This window comes from Cygnus atratus, chromosome 1 (genome assembly GCF_013377495.2).
Source record: "Cygnus atratus isolate AKBS03 ecotype Queensland, Australia chromosome 1, CAtr_DNAZoo_HiC_assembly, whole genome shotgun sequence".
Taxonomy (NCBI): Eukaryota; Metazoa; Chordata; class Aves; order Anseriformes; family Anatidae; genus Cygnus; species Cygnus atratus.
This window is the reverse complement of record NC_066362.1, coordinates 31052762-31079672: the sequence shown is the minus strand read 5'-3', so window position 1 is coordinate 31079672 and position 26911 is coordinate 31052762. Positions and strand designations below refer to the sequence as shown.

General features: G+C 37.2%; 1 protein-coding gene across 5 annotated transcripts in view; it reads right to left on the bottom strand.

The window, feature by feature from the left end:
• Positions 1-339: 339 nt before the first annotated feature.
• Positions 340-26911, bottom strand: part of CNTN1 (contactin 1) — a 251088-nt gene continuing 224516 nt past the window's right edge. For all 5 annotated transcript variants that reach the window (XM_035544261.2, XM_035544262.2, XM_050710799.1 and 2 more), the window contains 4 exons: positions 22010-22196; positions 20354-20466; positions 19059-19215; positions 340-2438 (listed from right to left, as the gene is read on the bottom strand). In XM_035544261.2, coding sequence (XP_035400154.1) covers positions 2359-2438; positions 19059-19215; positions 20354-20466; positions 22010-22196 — 537 coding nt within the window. In that variant the 3' untranslated portion in view covers positions 340-2358. The remainder of the gene's footprint in view (positions 2439-19058; positions 19216-20353; positions 20467-22009; positions 22197-26911) is intronic.

Here is a 26911-nt window from a genome sequence, read left to right as displayed (position 1 = left end):
TAATATCAAGTTTCCTGAAATATAAAGAAACAACAAATATGTCTATCTATATAAACTTTAATTAAGAACCTTGCATTTTAAAGCAGGTGATACATCAGTTAGTTTTTCTTGACAACCATTTGAAACTGAAGGTCCCAGTCAAATTTATACAATTATGTGACACAATGAAGAACCTGGAACTACCTGATCAGTATGTGAGACCTACCTCATCTGTGTTGCTGATTAAAAAAAAAAAAAAAAGAAAAAGAAAAAAGTGTATTTCCCTCCCAGGTCATTTTCATGCAAAAACTAACCACTGCTGCTTTTTACACAATGTATTAGAAAAGTAAAAGGCAATCATGCATTTGGCAAAAGATTTAGTTGTGGTTGTAGATAATATAAAAATGAGCCATACTGCAAAAGAACCAAACCAAATGAAATACAATAAAATGCAGTATCTTTTTTTTGTACAGAAGGCTTACAGCGTATTAGTTATTCATGTATGAAGACAGTTCATTTCTCTTTCAAATAATTATACAATTTACGAAACTCAGTAGTGCTTGACACTTTGACATTCCTCTATAGGGAAGTTATCACTTTCACCTATTTAAAAAATTTTCATCTTGTAACAAATATTTAAAATTAAACTAAAACAATATTATTGATATTCCTTAATGAAGACTCTACACTTTTACATGTAAATATATAGTACAAAATTATAGAAATTAAAGAAAGGGGTGTAAATTATTAATAGACCTACTCTTGCTTCATGTAAATATTATTATTACGGACCTCTACAGTATCAGTTCTAAAAAGATAAAATCTATTTCTAAGTAGCCAGCAAGGTTGTGCTAATAAAATATGACTCAAAGCTTATAATTCTTGAAGCATCAGACATTGCACTATTACTTGAGCCAGCTGATTCAATAGCACTGTGTTTCTTCAACATTCACACTCTAATTCCCAGCACACCATGGAAAATGTAAGGAATGTGCATTTCTTTAAAAACAAACAAAACAAAAGAAAACAAAATAAAAAACTACTGAAACACCCTGGATACAGTCAGAACAAAAACATTCTCCATCTCTAATAGAGCTCCCATTTTGCAAAGGCCATAGTAAACATTTAAATTCAACTAACAGTTGGGATCTGACTCATGGATTAACACGCAGTTGGATCATTCAGTACTCTATGAAATAGGGGAACAGTCTCAGAACTTTAAAACTCTTATTTACAACACTATGAACATTAGAATAATATCAAATTCTTGAAAAAGCATATAATTCTCCCAAATGTACACTTCACTACAGGAAGGTAACATCTGGTATCTGCAGCATAGAAATGTAAATATAATATTTTTTTTACTGTGCTACTCTGTTTTTGCCATTTATTGTATATCTTTTTCTTTTTTCTATTTTAAATCTTTTCACTTTAAAAAATAACATAAGTTTCCTACCATTTCATGGTCCATTTAGCTTATTTTAGCATGGACTCCATCTTCAGTCTCCTAACTGTTATATTGCTACCTTAATAATAACAGTAATAATACTAAATCAAAACCAATATATTATGCTGCTTCCCTGAAAGCTGACATTTCATTCCTAAAATCAGGAACAATGACCATAACAGAATTTTCAACAGAACTGTTTTTAAAAAAGAATATGGTAAATCCAGTGTCAGTAAAGTACAGGTAAATTCCTTTAAGTTGAGCATGCTACGAGTGTCTCGGGTATTCTAAACATATTTAAAATAAAAAATTCCTTGTAACTGACTTTTATTTCAGGTCCTTCAAATTGTATCCAATAGCCTCAAGAAATATAGCTGTAAAAATAAACGAAATGTTTTTGCTTTGACTGTCTCTCTAAAAACCAGTAATCCCAATAAATGATGATGGGGCCATTCAAAAATATGCAGTACACAAAACATATAGGATAGTACAGACAGACGTAGTACTCTTACATTTATCACATACAATCAACATTTCAATCTCTATTATATTTCACAATTTGTTATTCAAGTTAAAGCACCTACGTATGGTGATTTTACTTTCACTGTACAGCCTATGTTATTGGGTTTTAACACTGTAACTTGCCCCATTGGACCAAATCATGCAACTGTCACAGATCAGCATAAGTGTTTTATAAGGCATATTGGAACAAGTTAAAAATATTTCTTATCCTTTCAAAAGTTGATTTACTTAATGAAGGAGTTCCTGGATGCCTCAGTCCTCTTAAAAGTCCATAGGAAATTGGTAGAGCGATTTATTTTAAAGTGTAATTTATTTGGCTTAGGATGGTGCCACAGGAATCAAGAGTTGCAGTCCTCGTCTTCAAGGGAGTCCCTTGTGTTCGGTTGAGGACAAGATAAATCCAGCTACATTCAGAATCCCGAGTAGGCAAGGACACCGAGGGTAGGCAGCACCAGGCCCAGAAGCAGAGTCGGTACTCCAGCAGTGGCACCTGCACATCAAACAGATAACAGCACAGTGTTATTTTACTTCAGCATTACTCACTGTGTGGAGAAACAATCTTGGATGCAAGCAAGAATGCAGGGTTTAGAAGGCCAGAAAACCAGCTGGCGTATCTCAACACAGCTCCTACCTGTATGCATAATCTGAAATGGACAAAGAGACTTTCTCAGTACAGCCGAGGACTTGGTCTTTTGTTCTGCAAGAGTTGTTTATGCAGTGTGTTTATACAAGCAGCAAGGCCATTCAGAACACATCAGTGTATTTTGATTTGGATGGTCCAACAAGCCAGGAGGTTATACCAGGAGGTAAAAGGTCAAAATAAATATTTAAACACTTGAAAACAAAATTAATGGAGTCTTTGAAATGTGACAAAGCAAAGAGACACCTTTGGAAATGTTAATGTTATTATGATCAGCAATAATCTGAGAGATGTCAAAGAGCCTGGTCCATTTGTTTACCAGCTAGATTACAAAGTCCAGATGGCTGACTTCTAGCAGTGTGGCATTTACACATCGATGTCTGTTAAAGTCACAAGTGTCTTTCTTAAACAAATATTTTAAGACAAAAAATATTAATTGACAGCTTGCAAGCTTTACTTGACTTGCTCTGGCAATCAGGCATAAGAATTGCTATTATGTTAAATGTCTTGTGTTGCTGTGGACCAGCTCCTCGTTAAGAAGCATGTATGTGACAAAATAACCTAGCCAAATCGATAATGAATGTCAGCCTGGCTGTTAGTCCTGGAGATGGGCCAAAGATGTTGGAGAATGGGCTATTCTATCATCCCAGAAAGGTGGGACCTAGCTTACTACTGCTCATGTTGCTGTTGAACACACACTAAGGGGTTTGCAACTGGTGGCAACAATCCTGAGGCACTGCTGGAACCTACCTGCTGGATGGCTCCTCAGCAAATGTTCCTCTGAATGAGGACAAAAATAGACTGAAAAGGTAACACATGAAACAAGCAGCATAGATTTCAGCAGGTAGTCCTAATTTAGCTAATGACAGGCACAGTACACGAAATTTCAAGCATTCTTTCATAGGAAGTCCCAAAGTAGCATTCACATCTCCTTGTCAGGCACATCTTGCACAGCCACATAAATCTCCAACTTCATGCAGGCTTCCAGAAAGACAGAAGTGTAGGTTTTATGTGGCTGCCCGAGAAGTTTTTGCATCTTTCAGTATAAGTAAAGAGCTTATATTCATTCTCAAACCTCCTATTAGCAAAGCACTTAACTAATTATAAATTAGCAAAACAAGATAGAGTGTGAAAAAAATGCTGTTTTGGCCAACTAAATACCAGTAAGTTCCCTCAAGCATTTACTTCTCACAGTATTTCCTATCCACAATAATGAGAAAGTAAGGAAATTAGATGGAAATGAAACTGACTGATAACAAAAACAATTTTCATAATGTATGTGGGCCAAGTCCAAAACAGAAAACTCCTGGATTCACCAGCTCATCAGTCAGTTGTAGATATATAAAAGTGATATTATTCATTTGTGGTTCCTATATACATAGTTGCAGGGATTTTGTTTCTGACGGGGTTTTCATGAAATGTCTCAACACAGTATAGGTTTGACTTCCTTCTAATAAGTGTCTTCTGTGATGTACTATACTTGTACTATTTGCAAGTCCAGGATGAAAGCTTTGCCCCCCAAACAAGTCCCAACTAAGGATGATCACATACAGTCTTAATCTTTGTACTAGAGAGAGCTTTTCCTCTTCGCACAGTCATTTAATTCATAGAATCATGCAATCATTAAGGCTGGAAAAGATCTTCAAGATCATCTGGTCCAACTATCACCCTACTACCAATGTCACCCACTAAACCATGTCCCTAAGCACCATGTCCAACCTTCCCTTAAACACCCCCAGGGATGATGACACCACCACCTCCCTGGGCAACCCTTTCCAATGTCTGATTACTCTTTCTGAGAAGAAAATTGAGTCTTAATTGAGTCTTTATCTGCAGTTGCCCATGTTCATAGCACTATCTCCTCTCCTCATTTGGCCCCAAACATTTTTTTTTTCAGGCAATTCTTTGGAAAGCCAGTTGGGATCATATCTCAACCTAGAATGCTTCTTCTTCTTTCCTTACAATTGACTTACTACCGCTCTTCCCAACCAATTCCTGAGCACTGGTACGGTGGGAAAAATTACGTTCCACCAGATATACATAGTATATGTGTATCACTGGAAAGAGCTGGGTCTAATGACACCTTTCAGCCAAAATCTGTGTGCACCCTCCACATCCCAGGAATGGAAGGATGCTTATGAGGTGGCCAAATACCACACAAGATATGCAAGATTCATGGTGCAAGTCATTTAACAGAAAGAGGACCATAAGCCACTAGCAAACAGGAGGCCTTCAGCAGTGAATTTAAGTGCTACTAGAAAGGCAGACTAAAAGGCAGTGTCTCCTGACCCATGGCTGAAGCTCTATGTAAACCGCAACAGAGATCTATTCGGAAAACAGCCTCAGAGATGGAGCCAACTATTCCCCCTCTTTTTTCTGCCACAGGAGGTGGGAACAAGTATTTTCACATCATCCTGGTTTCTCTAATGTCCAGCCAGGAAGAAAGTCCACAGCATCTCTGCCATGAACCCAGGATTTTGGGGCTTTCCCCAGATAATTTATTTTCAACTTCAGCTGTATTCTTCTTCTTCTCCACCCTCCAAGTCCACCATCTAACTCCTCCTGACTCTGCTCCTCACTCAAATGATGACGTTCTGCTGCTCCGCTCTCTTTCCTGTCCCCCGTACTAAACTCCACCCTCAGTTTTCTCTTGCTTCTGACCTCTAAAAACTCTGCTCCCACTCCCACCCTTTCCCCTAATACTGTAGGGTTCCTTTCTGAAGTCAGCATTTCTTCTGAAGTACTTTCTGATATCCAAGCATTTGGAAAACAAGACAAGAGACCAACAAATACTTCTGCATTGCCTCAAATCAGCTGTACACAGTGCAGCTCAGTAAAAGGTAAATGAAGGAAAATATTGAAAGATTGCTTTTGTAAGTATCCATAAATGGAGGAGGTTTATGCTTAAGACATACATAAAGTTATGTTCAAATGTATTCTCATACATAACAACTGCACATTTTGGTAATCATGAAAGTATGGGGGTATATTTATCCGTACTTTTAGTGATTTATAAGATGTGAATATTTTTTGTAATCTCTATACACAAATATCAATGTCGTCATTTATAATGAATAAATAATAGCCACAGAAAATATGTTCTAGATTCTGGATCTAAGAATATCCACAAAAATGTGTTCTGTCTTTGTCAGAACAGGAAAATGCAGTTGGGAAGACACAACTGAAGTCCCATTTTGAATGCTTCTGATGAAAGAAAACATGAAGAAAAGTTTTCTGAGTGAAGCTCGATGATGAGCAAGTACGAGGAAATTTCTATTTGCATGTAACTATTCTACAAAGAGAAAGGAATAATAAGTCTTCCCCTGAGACGCATTCACTAGCTCCAGAATTGAGAGCTAGCAGTTTACCCCATTGCAGCAGTTTCTTCAAGGTTTAGGCACTAGTGCACAGATGCTTACAACAGCTTTCCACAGTGAAGCAAATCCTACCCTCAGACAGCTCATCAGCAGAACATTAGGACAATAAATGCACATTAAATTTTTCTTCTCTCTTTTTTTTTTTTATTTTCTTCTTGTTAGATTACGGACCCACATGTCAGGAACCATACTTGAAATATTATTCACCACTGCATGACAGCCCATATATTCCTGTAGCTCATGAATGGAAATTAATGTAACTTTTGCCTGAGTACAAACCACAGGATTTAATTCTGTGCAATAGAGTAAAGCAGTTGTGATCTGTCAGTTTTAACAATCTTTTAAAAAAATAGAGAAATGCCAGATTAAGACTTAGTGAATATGCAGAGATAAACATGTGGATGTAAATTAAAACAGAATGATTATTGAACAACTCCTGTAGTCTAGGCAGGTATGATCTGGATATATTTAGCATGTAAAGCTTCATTCTCTCCTCAGCATCATGTTTGTTCTGTACTCTCAACCAGTATCTTATGTCTCCAGCCTGCATGCTATTGCAAGCTACAGCCACCAAAGTAGGGGCCAAAAACAAATGAGTATCACATGACCTAATTACCATTCCTAATACCCACTATGTGTGGACATCAGATCAAGATTCCTTATTTCTTTCAAATAAACATGAAACACATACCTTAAATGCATTTTTTTCCCAGCAGCCCTAAACATTTGCTGTGAAATCTTGTTTTCTTCCTATATTCCCACGAAGGCCTTACTACTGTCTGCTATAGAGTTCCTGTAGTTGATATTTTTAAGCCTAGGACTAAACTATCTACAGAAACATATACCAAGAACATAGCTTAAAATTGAATACAATTTGTGTGTGATGCATGCAGTTATCATAACTATTTTCCTGCCTTCTGTTCTCAGCAGCCTTTAGGGATAACTTTCTCATGAATGGCTGTTTACCTGAGTAAATGAACCTGGCCTACTGCTGGCCAGGTTTACCTTCAGCAAGACCTTTACATATCACAGGAACTCCTGGTAAAATCCCACTAATCCACAGCTTTCCATTTGTATTTCATATTCTGCATTGCCATCTCAACCATTAAAAGTCTAGGATGAAATTTTTTACACGACTGGAGATCTCAAATTTTACTGGCATCTTGTACAATGGGCAACATGTTTCCAATTACATTCAAAAGGAATGAAATTAGTTTAATGCCTAAATGAAACAAGCATTAAAACAATTCAGACATCTATATATTTCCCAAGACTTCGCAATGACCTGATATTAAAAATATGTCATTATTTTCTTTAAATGTTACTTATCTTAAAGATAAGGCATTTCTGGTCCTTTTCCCAACATTAGTATCTTTTTTTATACTGGACTGTAAAAAAATGTACAGGACTATTTAGAAATCTTAGTTTCATCAGGTCTGCAAACCAGGAAATTAGTTACTGGTCATCTGTGAAACTGTCATACATAAATAACTTCTCTTTCTCAGTGAGAAAATGTCTGTCCTGCCAACGTACACAAACTTCAAGCTGTTCCTTGGCTATTAATGAGCTGATCCTGTTGTGGCAAAACTCCTTCTCCCCTTTTGTTGTCAGGAATGATTGTTCAAGACTTAATTTGTATTAAATTACATCAGTTTTCTTAGTTTCCAGGAAATGAGCATCGCTGGGAATGTCTACATGACTGTTCTAGTTTGAGGAGTGTGATTTTGAAGTGAGTATCTCAACTGTTCACGTAGATGCAGACTGACTATCTGAATGATACAGTAGGTGCAACATGACAGAAGCTATCATAAATTTATTAAGAGTGAGTAAGGAAAATGAAATCTTTCTTATCAGAACTGATATTTTATATGATTCATAATTAATTTAAGTTTGTAGCAAAACAAAGTTTTATTCTTTATATTTAAGAAATGAGTGTGCCTTTGTGCCTGTTTTGCAGAAGTCTTTCTTTTTGAAAGAACTCCTGTCCATTTTCCTGTAAGTAATATTCTCCTCTTGGTACAGTGCCCAAGATGCATTGTCCAACAGAATTATCCGTTTCAATATTTCTCCTTTTTACTTTAAGAAAGGTAAATTCAAATCCTTCTCATATTCTGTTTCTCCTTGCTTGCAACTAAACATGTCCACTTCTCTGAGAGATAACTCAGCCAACTGGAAGAAAAGGGGATTTTTGCCTGTTCAGATCTTCTGAAAGCTGTTCATTAGTTTCGTTAGCATCTACTGGGTTTCATCAATATCTGTTTTCTGAGCGTTTTCATGTTTATCCAGGTAGGACAGTAAACTGGGAAGGGAGAAAATACTTTTTTTTTTTTTTTAGGTTAAATTGCATAAAATAAGTGTGTGGGTTTGTTGTTCTGTGAACTGGCTTCTGAAATGAAATTCCACTTGTCTCAGACAGAAATTGTGTCTTCATGAAAGGCTACTGCAAAAGAAATGGGAAATATCAGCAGGCATGTTTAAAATTCTTCTATCCCTATTCATGGAAATGGAAAATAACTGAACTAATTAGAGTATGTTTATCTAGCATCAGTGGCAGCATTGCTAAGTCATAAGTCCAACTTTCCCTTGTCTAGGAATACCTTTGTTTAGGTATGAGGAAATTTTCCTCTTGTCTATGCCATAAACATTTCAAGAAAGTCTCTACAGAGTAATTCACAGCCCTATGAATTACAGTTTTGCAGCAGAGTAGATGTATATGCTGTGCATTTGCCTGTGCTTTGTGCTGTGCTAATGTTTTCTGCGTAGCTCTAGAACAGTTTTAAAACTATTACAAGAACAAGAGACAGAGCATTAAAAACATGTTTAAAGGACTACTGATGGTCTGGGTGGTTTTTCCACCCACTGTGTTAGTCTTTTTTCTTCTACTTGAGAAGCCGTATCCCAGAGCCAAGTGAACTTCTTTGTTTTGCTCTGGCAATGGCACCTGGCTTGCTGGCAGTGCCCACTGGCAGCTGCATGGGCTTCTTTTCTATTGACTCTAGCCCTGCTGGAGACCTGGGCTGCCAACATGAAAAGATGCATTAGACCCTGAGGAAAATGAGATAATATTCAGTTGGCAGACTATTAGTAAATTTCAATAAATGTGAATTATTTATCAGAGTCCTCTTCCCCTTCACATCTGTAATGCTCATTACAGATTATCTTGCATGGATAGTTAAGTAGAAGATCACAGGTAGCATTATTAAAATGTATTTTTAAAGTGGTACACTCAATAATAGCAAGAAAAATTTGTGGAGGCCCATTTGTGACCCAGGCAAAAGTTGTATTTGTAGCTCACACACATGTTGTGAATTTCAGGGTATTTTCTGTGACATAAAGGCTTGTCATACCTCTCAGCATCTGCTCTGTCTCTCCATTGTGAGCAACCACTCCTGACAAACTGGCTCACAAGAAGCACCAGGATTACTGCCAGACCAAGTAAGGCTGAATCATGTCTTCAGCTAAGAAGAGGTGTTCGCTGCTGGAAATTGCTGAAGCAGCAGGAGGAGCTTGGAGCAAGTTTTCATAGCTTGTCCATATAGAAAAGCTCATTTGTAATTACACCGATTGTCTGGTGTGGCAAAACACTTGGCTGTGAGTGTTCCACATGGATACGTTCTGCATTGCCTCAGAAATTATAGCTGATAACCACTCAGAGGAAATTGATCTTCCTCTGAGTGACTCGTAACAGGTTTTTAATCAGAAAGGGCTAATTTTTCAGGAAAAAAAATGGGAGGCTAAAAGAGAAAATTTCATTGTAGCCCTGAAAAGAAGAAAAAGGGCAGATCTTTGGTGAAGTGGTATGTCTGGGGATTTCTGAGTGAGGAGCCTGCTCTTCCTTATTCAAGAAAACAAGGATTTGTGAATGTTTTTGCAAATAAGTATGTCCCAAGTATACACCAGATAAGTCACTCCTTTTCACTTGCAAATAGCTCACATTTATACAACCAAATGGTACAATGGGTGAACAGCGGGAACTTTAGGTGCAAAATGGTGGTGAATTGATGGGAAAATACTACAGTTTTGAAATTTTCTGTGTTCTTGGAAACAGATGTAGCAGAAACAGAATTGACTAGACATTGAGACTTATACAAGCTGTAAGCCTAACATCTCTTCAGTTCAAGCTTCTGTGATTAATTTAGTCTCTAAAACCAATGAAACAAAAGTTCTTGGGTTGTGCAAATTGTCAGGCTTCTGGGGAAGAAATTTTTTAATTGACCTTCTGTTAGATTTTCTCTCCTGATACAGTTCCTATTTCAACATCTCTATAGCTAAAAGACACAAACACTGAATCTGATACTCAGAAATATTCAGATGAGCTGAGATGAAAGATTCTTCTGACACTTCCTACATTGACAGAGTTAATATTCCTCCTTCCCTTCCATGCTAGCTTAATATAATTGTGTTGAACAGGCACATAGACAGGCCAGGTACCTTGGTAGCACTCTTATAACGCCTAGTTCTAAGACAATTCTGCCTTCAATTCTCCATCTATTGCTTCTACAAACAGGCTTTAGAGCACAGTAAAAGTGAAATATATGGCATTAACCTTTAAAGGCAAAAACAATCTGACATCTAAGTCCTTCAAATATTCTGAAAAGGGCATGGAGCATTTCAATATGTAATAAGATGTACTACTTAATACAGCTATGAAAGGGAGGCAAAAATACACACAAATATTTCCTATATGGTCACTAGCACTTAAAAGATAAGTTTGACTTAGCAAATATATGATTTTTATCTATGTTTTATACCTGTAGTAACAAATCCATCTATTTATACATGAATTCAAAGCTGCCAAATAATCATGGAACAAACTGTACTTCTAATGAAACATCATTTAATGTACCATCAATAGATCTGAAGTTCAGAAGTTATACAGCTCATAGGAGCACAAAATGCCTGGTTGGAAGGTGCATATGGGGTGATCTAGTCTGACTTCCCACTCATATCAGGCCTGTCACCAACATTGGATGTCCCCAGTCACAGCTTTTCCTAGCTGAGACACAAAAACCTCCAAAGATGAAAAAAGCACATGTTCTCTGGGTTACCTGTCTCAGTACTGAAATTTCACTTCTTGGTGAAATTTTTCTTTAAGTCTAGTCTAAACTTTCCAAATTGCAATTTCAGACCACTGCCCTATGTGATATCATCTGACATTATCTAGACTTTGGATCTATCATTTTTGTTCTTTATACCATTATGCACTTCTGTTAGATAGCCTCTTGCCACCGAACTATACAACCTTAGTGTTTATTAAAGGAACTGGACTCGGTGGTACTTCCTTAATACTAAACTAAAGAGATGTGTGCTTTCCTTATTACCAAAAAGGTTTTCTGAAGTCGGTTGGACTTTGCCGGTGAAGTAACTAGAAAAAAAGATCACTAATGTCATCTGTCAGAAAATCACTGGTTTCTGTTACACAAGAGAGGTTTTAACAAAAGATGTGTAAGAGACGATGTCTTACCTAGGACTTCTGAATCATTCTCCTCACTGAGAAAAAAAGTAGTCTGTCTAGGTTAGGTACACAAAACTGAGAAGTTTGTGTTTTGTGAAGTTTGTGAAGACTGTTAACCACTGAAATTAAAAAATACCACAAGGATTTGAATAACGCAGTTCCACTGCTTGCTACTAAAAATTAAAACATGTAAGAATTGGTTATGGCCAGAAAGCATTCCCTTCTTCATCCCTTCATCCCTGTGATCACCTCTGCTATCCTGTCTAGATTATTAAGGGGAAAAAATAATGAGATGAGTTCTCTAAAGATTACTTTAAACCACTCCAAACACAAGCTGGCTACCTTTGATTTCTCAAAGCAATTAAAACTACTGTATAAATATAGTTCAACAGTTGCCCTACGAAGAAGTAAAAGTAGAATATGCATTTGTATAAAATTAAATCATTATGCATCAAAGGAATTACTATATTAAAGCAAAATACTAATCTTGGCATTCACTCTATGGGCTATGTGATTTTTTCTGTGATTTCTGCCTTTTGCTATGTTGCTACATTTAAGGAAAAAAAGAGTTAAAATACATATGGAACTTTCATATTTCCTCCATCTTCTTCTAGTGGCAAATCAAATGTAAAATAACAAGCAATTTGCTTCATAAAAGAGATGGAGTATAGTGTTCCTGTGTAGGTCTAACGAGAAAGCTTAAAATACCCATAACACCCATATGATATATCTCAATAAGGAAATAAAATAATGAAGAAGAAAAACTCGGCCAAATTGAATTTGAATGCTACACCATTAATTCATTGATGAATTGATGGCCCTAGTGAAAGAGTGGCAGCCAAAATCTTGCCATTTTTTTTTCAAAAAGGTATTCCTAACTGCACAGTGAAGCTCAATTTATTTTTCTTCTTCTCATTTTAGAAGTCAGACATTGATTGGTGAGTAACATCCAAACTGCTGAGAACAGTAAGAAGAGTATGAAACGATTTCTAAAGAAGAACTAATCCTTTGTCTGTCAACTAAATATTATTCAGGCATTTCATAGTACACTTTACTGAAGCTGGGAGTATAGGGTCAGCCTCAGTGAGTCAGAAGAAAGGCCTGTCCCATTCAGGACTCCAACAGTAGCCTGTAACAAATGCAGCAGAAAGAAAAATGAATTCACTGCATGCAGAATACAACTTTCATCTCATATTCTTTGCTACTTCTGTCAGTCAGTAGCTCCTCAGTCACAGGTTGGATATAGGACATTGTTTTAAATAAAGCAGTGATAGAGCAAGTATCTATCAAGTCTGTCCTGGGCAACATCCTGGCACAGGAAGTTGCAAAATTTAATTTTGTGCCATGTAAAAGAGTATTACTTGGATAGTTTTCAACCTACTGCCTGCTTTCACTGAGTACCTTTGTTCTCACACTGTGAAGAAAAGTGAATAATATTTTCCTACTTACTTTCCTTACTATTCATGACTACCTTACCATCCTTAGCCTGGCTGAAGATTCCTTGCCTCTCTTGCACTCCTCATCCTGTGAGGTACCCTCACTTGACTTTCTTCTGTATTTTTTTAGTATCTTTCTCAAACATCTTTTGGAATCTTTAGAAGCTTTAGTTTTTGAGATCCAACAACAGTTTAAAAACGTATGTTTTCTGTGACAGTTACATCTTTCTATAGCATTCTTGCTAGAAAAATCTCTGACCTCTGAATGACCTCTCTGAATGAGTTAAAACATGTAACAAAGTGTCTCAAGTTGAGGTAAATTTCTTTTTTTTGCTAATGTTGAAAGGCATTACAGAGTTCCCAAGCACACGTGACCAAGCAATAGCCATCAGTTGGGAATTTGCAGGCAGTTCCCAAGCTCACACAGTCGGGCATGTAGCAACTCAGACTGAAGATGAAAGAAGTGCATGGGAGGAAGTTGCAAGGTCCTTTAAAAGACAGTAGCCACTTTTTCTGTTTTCTGATATGTAGCAACTAATGTCTTCTTAGCATGATTCTGATAATGAATAATCTATACTGCTTTTGTTTGTGTGTTACTGTTCTCTAGAAACTCTGTTGAGTTTTAAATCTCTGTACACACATCTAATTTCTAGTTATAAAGCTTTTCAACTGCCACTGCACAGCTTAGTTATGAGCATTACAAGTAAAAATGAAATTTTCTTGCATTTATACTTCCCATGTATCCAGACTTCCCAATGTAAATAAACATAAATGACAAAATTAACAGCATTGGGATTATCATAGGGTCATGCATACTAAAAATACAACCAGATAAGAAAACATTTTCACAGTCTGCCTACTGTTGAGTTTAAATACAAGAAAAAGCAAAAAAATTAAGGAAAATATGGCTTGTTCTAATGCTTGTTCTAGCACTCAATATATTGCAACACATGAAATTATCAATTCTTAATTCTTAAAGTAAGGTTTGAAACCGGGCCCCACTAATAAATTAGAACTGTGATGAAATGAAATGTCATGATGAAGGAAAACCAAGAGAAAGAAGAGAAAACCAAATAAGTTGCTTTAGGCAGATTTATGTACCACGTTAGAGGTCGTTCTGAGTATTTTCTACTTAATTTTCAGTCATGAGAAAACTGTCAAGTGCACTGTGAAAATTTTAATTCTCATAGAGGAGAGTTCTTCTGGATGTATATTCTTAGTTTAGTAGAACCTTATGCATAATAGTTCCAAGATCAGTAACACAGCACTGTCATGCAATATGCAGATAGTTAGAGGCCTCTTTTCATAAGCATTTCTCATGATTTTTACCTGCTTTCTCCTCTTAGTTTTCTTATTACTGCAACCATCTTTGCAACAGAGGGACATTTTCAAATTATGATCAAAAGATTTTGACCGTTCTACATGAAAAGTGAATGATTACCTTATTTACATGACAATAATATGTGCAATAAATATTAATATCCCATTTAAATCATAATAAAAAAAGAAATGAAAAGATAAAATAATTAAAATGTTTGTTTGAGTTACTCTGGGTAAGAATTTTGCATTAAAGCTGCATACTTCAAAGTAAATATTTTTCCAGGATCATAAAATATGCCTCTGGCAAATGCGATTCATATATACATATACATATACATAAGTAGTGTAAACAGAGAGGCTATAATTTTGTTTTCTTGCTGCAAGCATATACAATATATAAATACATTTTTGTCCGTGTTGCTATTTAAAGTGAAACATTAACCTGATTTCATATTTGAAGGTGAAATTGTACGGTATCTTCATTTTTTTTTTCCACAGTATTTTCCTAAATAAGAAGTTACCGTCCTCCCTTATGGATGAAATTTTAAGATTTGAGAGCTTGCTTCTATTTTTCCTTTCCCTGGCATAAATTAACTGCCAGTTAATTATTGAGGCCAGAGCAGCTACACAAGTGAAGTGAGAAAAGAACAAAGTACCGTATGGTTTTAGTTTTGACTGACTACAAGATTGCTTTGATTGCATTAATACTAGCATTATGAGAAAGCACTGCAATCCAAAAAGCATAAAAAAGACAAAAAAAGATCTCAGAGATCTTTTTCAGAGATCTTTTTCAGAGAAAACAGATAAGCCCATTATTAGCCATTGGAACTGACTCCTTTGGTTAAACAAGTAGTTCCAATCTTCAACTGGTTGTGGTATCTCAAGAATGAATCTAAAATTGTGTAGCTGATGAATTTATGATAATGGTCTTGAAAAGCATCTCCATACTTAGCTGAGAACGTGTGGGATAGAGGAGTGGACATTAAGGTGGGTTGAGAACTGGCTGACTGGATGAGCTCAGAGGGTGGTGATCGGCGTTGCAGAGTCCAGCTGGAGACCTGTGACTAGCGGTGTTCCCCAGGGGTCAGTGCTGGGTCCGGTCTTGTTCAACATCTTCATCAACAGCCTTGATGAGGGAATAGTGTCTGCCCTCAGCAAGTATGCCAATGACACAAAACTGGGAGGAGTGGCTGACACGCCAGAAGGCTGTGCTGCCATTCAGTGAGACCTGGACCAGCTGGAGAGATGGGCAGGAAGAAACCAAATGGGGTTTAATAAGAGGAAGTGTAGAGTCCTGCACCTGGGAAGGAACAACCGGACGTATCAGTACAGGCTGGGGGATGACCTGCTGGAGAGGAGCTCTGAGGAGAAGGACCTGGGGGTCCTATCGGACGACAGGCTGACCATGAGCCAGCAGTGTGCCCTCATGGCCAAGAGGGCCAATGGGATCCTGACGTGCATTAAAAGGAGCCAGCAGGCTCAAGGCCAGCAGGTCAAGGGAGGTGATCCTCCCCCTCTACTCTGCCCTGGTCAGGCCTCACCTGGAATACTGTGTCCAGTTCTGGGCTCCCCGGTACAAAAAAGACAGGGATCTCCTGGAAAGAGTCCAGCGGAGGGCCACAAAGATGATATGGGGCCTGGAGCATCTTCCCTATGAAGAAAGGCTGAGAGACCTGGGTGTGTTCAGCCTGGAGAACAGAAGACTGAGAGGGGATCTCATCAATGTTTATAAATACCTGAGGTGTGAGAGACAGAGGGATTTGGCCAACCTCTTTTCAGTGGTTTGTGGGGACAGGACAAGGGGTAATGGCCACAAGATGGAGCACAGGAAGTTCCACACCAACATGCAAAAGAACTTCATGGTGAGAGCGACGGAGCACTGGAACAGGCTGCCCAGGGAGGTTGTGGAGTCTCCTTCTCTGGAGGTATTCAAGGCCCGTCTGGACGCCTACCTGGGCAGCCTGCTCTAAGGAACCTGCTTTGGCAGGGGGGTTGGACCTGATGATCTTTCGAGGTCCCTTCCAACCCCTACAATTCTGTGATTCTGTGATACCCCTAACTGTACAACAAGCACTGGTCAATAAAATATGACAGTTCACTACTAGTTCATAGTGATTATAGTGATATGACAAAATGCAGCCCAACATAAATGCAGTGAGTGATTTTATGATAAGCGCTTCCATTTCAAGATGCTCACTAAAAAGAAATGCATGTAAGATGGCTGTGTTTGATAAACTTCCTTTATATCATACTCAACAAAAACTGTATATCCCTTGAGAAGTTGACTGGTTATATGAGAGTAAAGTTGTCAGGATGTTTTGCCTCCCTCTTCAGCCTATGCCTGGGTTTTCTATGAGAAAGAGGAGGAAAACAAAACAAAAAAAAAAAGTTTCTGCCTTGGACAAGGTGCTAGAAATAACATACACTTCTGGATTCTTTTACATTTGATTTTCAAATTTAACTTACGTTTGTTAAAATGTGCTGTAGTTTTAATACCTAAATTTAAGCCTTAGGGCCAGTTAGGGTTCTTGAACTAGATGTTCTTGAACTTAAACCAGTAAAAGACGTATCTCAGCAAGTGCTTAGAATTGCACATCTACAACACACTGACAACGCTCTAGCCTAGCACAGCAACAGCAGCCACACAAACCAAGAACATGTTTTTTTGAAAAAAAAAAAAAAAAAAAAAAAGTGTAAATCAGATGCCTGAAATATAGGCCAAAAATGCCTTCTAACTTCCTGCCTGGCCTCCAGTTGCTGATCCATAAGATGTAGATTCTGTATTTTCTGTAGATCTACTCTAGATGTAGATCTCTTGTAGATCCTGTAATGCCTGCCAGCATTATGTGGATGTCCCTGGTAATTTAGGGCATGACAAATGCTACAGGCTTTGTTTAAGTTTCTGAATGTTTAAACGTCTGAATTACACCCTAGATGACAACTGATTTAATGGAAACATAGATACTTAAGTCACATGTATAAGGTGGATTACTTTGGATTTGATACAAAATGAATAGCAGCAAAACACCAATTTGGAAGACACACAGATATTCTAGACATTCCTCTCTCTTTGGTGCATGCTTCCAGTTTGCTTAGGATTTGGTCAGTCCTGGTCAGCATCCAGGCTATTTTGAATCCCTGTTCTAGTTTCATAATTCTCCCCAGTCACTTATATGTGGAATTAATTTGGCTTGTAAATTTTGGAATCAGATGCCTGAAGGCAGTGGTCCTCTCTGAATTAGATAAAATGCCTTATGCTTTGCTTTCCCTAAATATTTAAGTTCCATTCTGTCCTGCTGACCACCAGAACACACATTTCTAGGAAACCAGGTCTTCTCCTCTGCAAGTTTCCAAGAAAAATCATAATTACTTAAAATCTTCTCACCATTTTGTAACATAGTTCTCAATAATTATCCTTTTTGGATAATTATTCTAAACCATCTCACACTACTGGAAAATTGCCTGCTAATAAAAATTAGCAGACAGAATTTCCCACGTGTAGGTACTAAAGCTGCACTTCTCTCTGCTCTTTAGAAAAAGCATGGTTTGATTACAGAAATTCTCACCCAATTCTCTATAAAATGCATATACCAAAGAGACTGCCCTGTCTTTTGTCTTCTTTTCAGTCTTCTTTCCTAAATTGGCTCCAGGGAATGCTGCCCTCTGAGGTACTGTCCCTCCCTATCTATCTGGCATAAAGGAGAAGTTGCATCTCAAAACTTATCTGCAGTGTGGAACACAGAGCAATGCAAAACTAGCATTTGTAGAGCACTAACTCTTCTAGAGGTGCTAACAAAGGAGAGGTGCTATCTCTGTACAGGAGGGTTTGGGACAGGCCTTACTGTCAATACTTAATAGCTTGTGTTCAACATTGTGCTGGCATGATGGTTCTGCTTCCAGTTTGCAACCTACAAGGTCTTTGCACCACATTGATAGTAGATAGTAATATATGTGTGATACAAAGATGACCTAATAATATATGTCCAAAAGATAACAGCTGCTTCAACTTTTTTACACCTCATAAAATGTGAAGTGATTCCCAAGGAGTATGATAATATAATGCGATTTATTATGTTTTTTCTAAAGTGGTTGACATTTTCATGAAAAAATGATACAATTAGTAGAGTGTATGCTAAATGGATTAAGAATTCACTCACCAGAAAATTTCAAAACACAATTATTGACCTGTAACCTGTGCTAAGGCACTACTTAAATTACAAAACTAACAGGAAAGAGATGTGCAGACCATGTCTGACCTTGTATTTAGAGTCAATACTGAGCACAAGTTGAATCAGCCTCATCCACCCTCTTTACTAATCATCTGAACCACTCCCAAGTTGAGCACTTTGCATTTCTCATCGCTTATTCATCTGTATGTGTTACAGCTTCCTTTCTCCCCTGAGAAGTGGAATTCCCCTAGTAAGTGGTCTGTGGACCACTCTGGACCACTTACTTTTCTGTTACTTTCTCTCCTCTTCAAGGCAGTTGACAAAGGAATGAGATGCAGAGGTAAACAGATACTAGGAGCTATAGGATTACTGCCAGCAGACTTCTTGAGTCTGAGGCCTGCACTGGGTAGCTGTGCTTGAAGTACACTACTAAAACTGGCAGCCTAACTCATGGCACCAGTAGAAACAGTGATATTTGGAAGATTGGCAGTGCATCCAGGATTGAGCTGGGCTGCTGCTGAAGCATCCTGTGTGTATTATCAGTTGTCAGCAAGATTTTAAGATAAACCATAATTATTAGTGCAGTCAGTCACCAGCGTTGAAGAGCTGGTGTGCTTATCTCTAGACATTGTACAAGAGGAAAGTATTTATTCTAAGATTTCCAAGGAGCATGGGAAGGAAAAAAGGAATTTCTTTCAGCTCTTTCAGCTCACCTGAAATTTTAATTTGAGCTACTTCTCCATCTCCTCCTTCACTGTGTGCTCGGACCTCAACGACATATTCACCATCACTGGGGACTGGGACCTCTATTGTGTGTTTTCCAGTTGAAAACAACTTGCCTTCGTGTTGTCCATCTGGCCTATATAACACCTAGGAAAGTCAGAGTAATTATAGTTACTGAAAGGCTACATTTCCACAAAAACACAGTTATATATGCACAGTGAGTGAATTAAAAAGTTTTAGGTTTTTATTTATGAATGAAACCTATATATCTCAAAACACAGTGGCAAATACTACTTTTTCCATTTTTACATAAGGTCAATCTAGACAGAATGTTTTCTCTATTATAAAATTACACCACCTTTTGAAAAATAGTTTCAGCCTCTCCATTCAGAACATGTACTTGAATGATGGAGGATAATAATGGAGGGTGGCAAAGAACATCAAATAAAAATCTCACTTCTCAGTTGGGTTTTCTGACATAAAACTTATTACCATTTTTATAAAAGAAAAAAATTATCTACTCAATGCTATTAAACTATGACAAATGTGGCAGTATGTCTTGGGGGACCTTTAGAAAAGATCTCCACTCTTTCTTGAATCATCTCTGGGAAACAGTTTCAGCAATTCCCAGGAAGTAATTAAACTCCTCAAGGAAAAATTGTACATGTATAATATGATACTAATTTTCTTACTTCCAAGCAAAGAGCAATCTTAAACAGGAATTAATTTTTGAACATTCTATACTCTCAGTAGTTAGTATACACACTTGCTCTAGTTACACAGTAATTGAATCTTTTGAGGTTAGGTGTCCTTTCACTTATTCTCCCTTCCCTGACATTAAAGAACTTGGTGTTCCAGGAACTGTAGTTCCCATGGAGGTGGGAAAGGAAAGCTGGAACAATGCAGCTGTTATAAGGAGAAACAATTGAAGTGTAGCTTTTTTAATCATTCTGTTTAGCCAATAGACCAAATATAATCCGGGAAAATATAATATGACCAAATATAATATGGGAAATCAGGTTGTTGCTGTCACAAAAGATCTAAACTTTTCCATAACATGGCTCACTACCCAAATGCATGTCAGTGCCACAGTGTTTTTCTTATCACATTGACTAAAAGCCCACCGGCTTTAAGACTGCTGGGTATTTGTGATCTCTGAGCAAGTGCTGTCATCTTTAGCATGCAACTATGTTGAAGTCCAATTATGTATCAAAATGCATCACTGTTTATAAAATACAGCTCACGTAGGATACACAAAGATAGAAATTATTTTCATAGATCATACTTTGTATCCTTCAACTGCAGACTCATTTGACATTGCCTTCACATGATCCCAGGTGATGATGTACCTTGAACCAGATCTTACAGAACTGATAATTCTTGGACGTTGGCTTGGAGCTGAAAAGCAACATATGTATAATGTGCACATAAACGAGATTTCACAAACCTTCAATGACATTTGTATTGATATATAAAAATGTTAACAGGAAAATTATGACGATCTTCATATAGCTAAAGGGTAGTCTCCTTCCTGGAACAAAATGCTGCAGCTCCAGCCAGGCAATTTTTGTATGGCTTGTGCAGTGGCTGCTTTCTGCGTTTGCCTTTCTGTGTGGAATAGAAGTGGCCAGTACTACCCTTTACTATGTTGCCAACCATATGTGTCTGCTGGCATGCAACTATGTTCAGAACCTCCCTGAAATGTGGCTTAAGTCAAATTTATTCATTGACATCTAATGTTTAATTAACCATTTAAAGGCAGTTCTAAAACATTTAACTCAGTAGTAACCAAAGTACCTCACTGCAGAAACCATTAATCATATTTTACACAATAAGTTTATAAAATGGAGTCTTATTCAACACAAGTGAACCCTGAAGGTCCAAGTTGCTAAGTATACTATTTACTGACAGAAATCCTCAAATTAGTTATACATATTTTTAGCCCATATAGGTGTTTTAAATACACAATATGCATTTATTGAGCATTGCTCAGAATATGTTAGAGCTAGGTATTATTAATAAATCAGGAGCTATAATCAGAAACCTGTCATGTAAATTCAAGACTGTGATTCAGATCACCCAGTTTTCAAAAGTGCCTGATCCTGGCTATCAATACCGTTAATGAAAAAGGCAATTAGTCATAATTTAATAGTCAGAATACAATCCTTCCCCTTACTGATTAAACAGAAAGCCAGAGTATAGCTGTCCAAGTTTGGTTTGAATGTTCACCCTTTAGAACCACAGAATGTTTGGGTCGGAAGGGACCTTAAAGATCATCTAGTCCAACCCCCCTGCCATGGGCAGGGACATCTTTCACTAGACCAGGTTGCTCAAAACCCTGTCCAACCTGACTTTAAACATGGGCCATCCACAATTTCTCTGGGCAACCTGTTCCATTGTTTCACTGCTCCCATTGTGAAAAATTTCTTCCTTACATCCAATCTAAATCCACTCTCTTTCAGCTTAGAACCAGTACCCCTTGTCCTGCCACCCCAGCCCACACTAAGGGGAGACTTGGAATATCATGCCCAGTTTTGAGCCCCCCAGTACAAGAAAGACACTGATAATCTGCAGAGTTCTGCAGTTTCCATCTCTAGATGTTTTCAAGACCCAACTCTGTGCACCCTGGTCTAAGTTTGCAGCTGACCATGCTCTGAGCAGAAGGTTGGACCTTCTGAGTCACTTCCACCCTGAATTATCCTATGAGCTTAAAACATGTGTCTCCTTACTGCCTTTTGTAAGATAGCCACATTGTACATGGAAACAAAAGTGAGGAAGGAGAGCCTTGGTAGAAATTTTCATACCAAGAACCAATACCATATAAAGGAAGAACACACGGCATATGAGTGAGAAGCCAAGTTTGAGGACATGAGAGACATGATACAACATGCAATAATGAAGTACACAACTTTATAAATAACCTAATGCCCCATTTACTTACGTGCTTTCCTGGTAATAATATCAATGGTTCTACTGGGAGGTCCGTAGCCTGCACTATTGAAGGCAGAAACATCTACATGGTAGCGTGTATTCGGCTTCAAGTTTTCCAGTTTGGTTGAGTATTCTTGATTGCTTACTTGTACCCGCTGTGCAGCTGCTTCTTTATCATGAGCAGCCCAGTAACGAATCTGTAAGCAATCAAATTGAATGACTAAACTTAGCATATTTTGTTACAAGGAAAGTTTATCAAAAATGCTGGTATTTCTACACAACATACTCTGGGTAATAAGTGAGCTAAAAGACATTTAACAGCAACAGCATGGAATTCCTTCTCCAGGCTATGACCAAGCTGTATATAGACATAAAGAAACAGCAACTAAGTCAGACTGTATTATGAAGCTTGTCCACACAGTGGCTTAACTTGTTTTCAGCTAAGTTATTACAAGTCTGGGAAATGGCTAATACCTTCTGAGAATTAGGCTATTTTCTTGCTGATTTGTTTTTTGAGCATTTTACTCTGAACTTTAATATTGTTTTTCTATACTGAAGAGTAGACTATACTCTGCTACTGATTTCATATTTTGTATAAAATTTTTAATAAATCTATTCCTTTTGTACTTATATCTAGAAAAATGAAAAGAAGTCAATAATGTTATGTGTGTGTATCTAGATATAAGTACCTAATCATTTTCTAAACTTCTCTGGATAAATTCAGTCAGATTTCAAAATACAATATGACATTTGTCAAAGTAGACAAAGTGTCAAAGAACCTGTAAATGCTTAAAATATGGGAAAAGCATCAATGTGAACTTATAACACCTGAAAATCCATAGTCAATTCACTGTACATAGAAATCCTGTGAGATTATTTTTTTTTCCAGGTAATTGCTCCACATTACGTTAATTCGTTATACATTTCTTCAGTAAATATGCACCAGGCCATACTACCTTCCTGACATACTTGGACCCAGTCTGAGAAGCATAACTAAGACAGATTCTAATGAATAAACACATTTTCTTCTGTTTCTGCCAATGATTAAGAAGTTTTACAAAGAAGCCTTGCTTCAAAAATAATTGCACCTAAACTGATATCTATTTGTTACCTTTTTCTCTGTGAGCTATGTGCACAGCAGCTCTTCTGCCAAATTGGCCCTTAGACTTCAAAGTTTTATCACGTATTACATCAAAAGTTCTTTTCCTCTGAGTAAAAAATATTTTTAAAGAACTGTAAGGGCACCTTAAAATATCTGTTTTTACCAATATATGAGGGCACTTCAGCTTGGCCACAAATATTAAAATGAGAGATTAAAAAAACAACAACAAAATAAAACACAACAACAAAAAAAACTAACCTAGAAAATAGATGTAGTGTTATGTTATCCCTGAAATTAAGTATTTTCTATTAAAAAAAGCTGTATATTGCCTCAGGTATATTGTATGAAGATAACCTTGACAGATATAAACACAAAGATTAAACCAAAGAACAGGCCATACTGAGTTTTTATGGCCTCATTTTTAATCACAGTTTCACAGCTTGCTATTTGAGGTTAGCTTTTTAAATCCATATTTAAATAGACAAAAAAAGGAACCTTGGTTTTCAAAAGCAGTATTGATCCAGCAGCACCTAAAATGCACCTCTTTACAAGCTACTGATACAAATATTTATGTTTAGATTTCAGACACAATTACAAAACAGAAATTAAAACCAAAGTAATTACTAATTACTAATAATTACTAATGAAGTGATGCCATTCCACATGGACTGCCACATACGCAGGGTGCTATTCTGCATAGCCTCATGAGATGCAAATGAGAGTAAAACACTATCTTCTGGGTTTTGTCTTTTTTATAACTGTAGGCATAAGAATATATTATTACACTAACCTTAGAAACTGAAAAGCTGTTCCCATTATATTTTGGTTTTGAGTATTTTTGTTCTCAGAATTCCTGCTCAGCTCTGCCTGTCTTCATAATGATTTTAGAGTATGCTACATGAGAACTTTTAAAATCTTACGAAGAGGCTAATGCTGTTATTAATTTCAGGCTCTAGGAAAAATTTTGCTTTGTAAGATTTGATTAGTGACATCAGGTATCCTGATATTTTGTCTTTTAAATAGCAACTGCTTTAATCTTCTATTTTGCTGATGTTAGTTTTCTCCTTGGAAACTTCAGTTGAGGTATATGTTAGAAGAGCAGATAGTTTGTCAAGGCGTTAGTATTGCAGTTCTCCTCTTTAAAAAATAGGGGTACAACTTTTATTTGACAAGACTTTATTTTTGCTTATTGAAATTTAAATGTTTAATAAAACTATTTATTTGTTTTACCTCAGAGTGTGTATTGTAGCTGAATGAGAAGAAGTGCAGTAGAGGATTTCTCTTCCCCTACAGTAAAACTACTGTGCTGGATACTGTAACAGCCACTATCACTAAACAGAGGTTATTCTCATTCACATACCAGAGTCTCTTGTCAGTGTTTGTTGCCTTAGTCTTGCCCACCAACGTTCATCCTACGATAACTATAATTGGCTCCCATTTTTAAATATGGCATGCATATCTTCCTTTGAGCAGGCATGAGCAGGTAATTTTTAGCTCTGCAAATATATGTCCTGCACAGTGTTTTGGAGATGTAATCCACTAGCATCCGAAATTTCAGTTTGCTGTAATTTAAGCACTCCCACTCATGAAATTCCCACTTAACAAGGCGGCTTTCTTACTGAGGGAACAGCCTTTGCCCTGAAGTGAGTGAGGAATATGTGTCCACTCCATTCTGCAAGTTTCTCTGGAAGGCTGGCAACCTCAGTTTTTGATGAATGATTTCAAACTAGCATGGGACCCTAAACCATCACAGTCATTTCAGCTGAAAGCCTATGATTTTCAACTCAGAATTGTTTTCATATGATTATAATTAACAAACTGTTGCAGATAAATTGCTGTTGTTGAAAGCAACAGCTGTGTGCCATTAGCTATTAACTTTAATTAACTCAAGCACGAGAGGGTCTGTACAGCAAGAACTAGAGGACATTAGGTCTATCTCTGTCTCAAAATTCAAACAAGCAAAAGGCTATCTGTAAAGTTCTAGGAAGCCAAAAATTTATTAGTTACAATAGGACCAATGGCAGCTTTGCTGGAGATATTAACTGGTCGTTGAAGTCTAATTCATTCATTTTCAGTATGTTCTATTCTGTTTAATTATTTGCTTTACCTAAAGATGGCAACACTACATACACCCTATATGAGAAGCTTTTGTTAAACATAGGGCATATGCTGGAGGCCTTTGAATACGTCTGACTTGCAAAACTTCCTACAAGCCTCCTGTTCATTTACACTACAGTAATGCCAACAACATAATAAGTAATGTACAGCATCAAACAACACAAGTGAGAACAATGAATGAAAGTGTAAATTAGACCAAGAGCATATTACATTTCAGGCAGAAGTAATATAAATTAAATCTAAATCCCAAATACTGCTGTTCTTGGCTGCGATGTTGTGGACTTAACTACTCCTAGAGTGTGAATCACATCTATTTGGATTATTGTAACTAATATTGGAAAATCAAACATTTGAAATAAGATGATTCTCTTGATAGCTAAGAAAAATACCGTCTTCTTTACCTTATTCCTGGGTTTCTTTTCTCATGTATACTTTAAAAGTCTCTTAAAATACTTAGAAATCTCCTTTTCACTCTCTTGCCTCTTTGGAAGTGGTATCTAGAATGATAAGCCCCATTGCTACAAGAATCCACATTTTCCCACTTTGCTCTCTTTCTTTATTTCAGAGCTTGGATAAGAATCTCAGTCTGTTTTTTTCCTGGTGCTCTGCATTTACTTTGTTAGGGTAGACCATGAATCCTCAGGGGACAAGTGAGAGTATTTCACCCCAGCTCTACAGTTTGTTGAAGAGGTTAAGCCAAAACCAACAAAGGGGTCACACAGTGATCTGTGGAAAGGGAATGCCTCAGACATCATGAGTTTGAGCTGTTGCCTGTGTTGAAATCAGGGGAAAAAACGCTATCCTACATTATCCTCTTCTTTATTCAAATTTTAATATACTGAAATACATCAGAAGGTGTTTCTGTGTCATGGAACAACATCTTTCATATTCATGGAAGTTTTACATAGGAGGGACATAAAAGAGACACTCTATTCATAATAAGAGAGAATGCTAATGGTATATTTCAGTAAGAGGAACAATGGTGGTGAATAGCCATAAATGTGTTTAGTAAAATAAACATCTGTTGCATAGAAATAGCAGGAAATATATAGTGTCTTTGGTATTGCATGCACTGAAGAGCTGTGGCTTTTAGCAGGATATTGCAAGAACTCATAAATCTGAAATTCTCTGTATGGATGGAGATAGTTTTCATATTTTATCTCTTCTTTAAGTGTGAGCTGAGGACACTCCCCTGTAATGGCAAAATGCATCAACTCACACTCATCACCATGAGGGCAGTCATTCTGACAGTATGCATTAGTGTCAAAAAAATATGACTCCTCCTAGTGTGAACAGCATCATGTCACAGATGAAATACCTCCAGACATTTTGCTCAGAATACTCCCACCTCTTAAACTCTAGCATTTAAGAGGTCAGTTATGCCATTTTCAGGTAATAATAAAGACCAAAGTGAAACTGAGAAAGTGTTCTGGTGAATGAGGGACTTTGCTAACAAGTGTTAGAGCTGAGCAATAATTAGAAAATAAGTATTGAAAAATTTCCTGATGCCTGTATGAATAGAGTCTTCCAGACATATTCATTTTAATTTTATAATGCAGTTTGACCTAATCTGTGCTCTTTTCTCCACAACTCATATCATAATTTCACCAAGGTAACCTACAGCCTTGACCTTCCAGAAGAGCCTTCTCTATTTCTGCCCTGTACAATGGTTCCTTCAGGGCTGATGGGGAT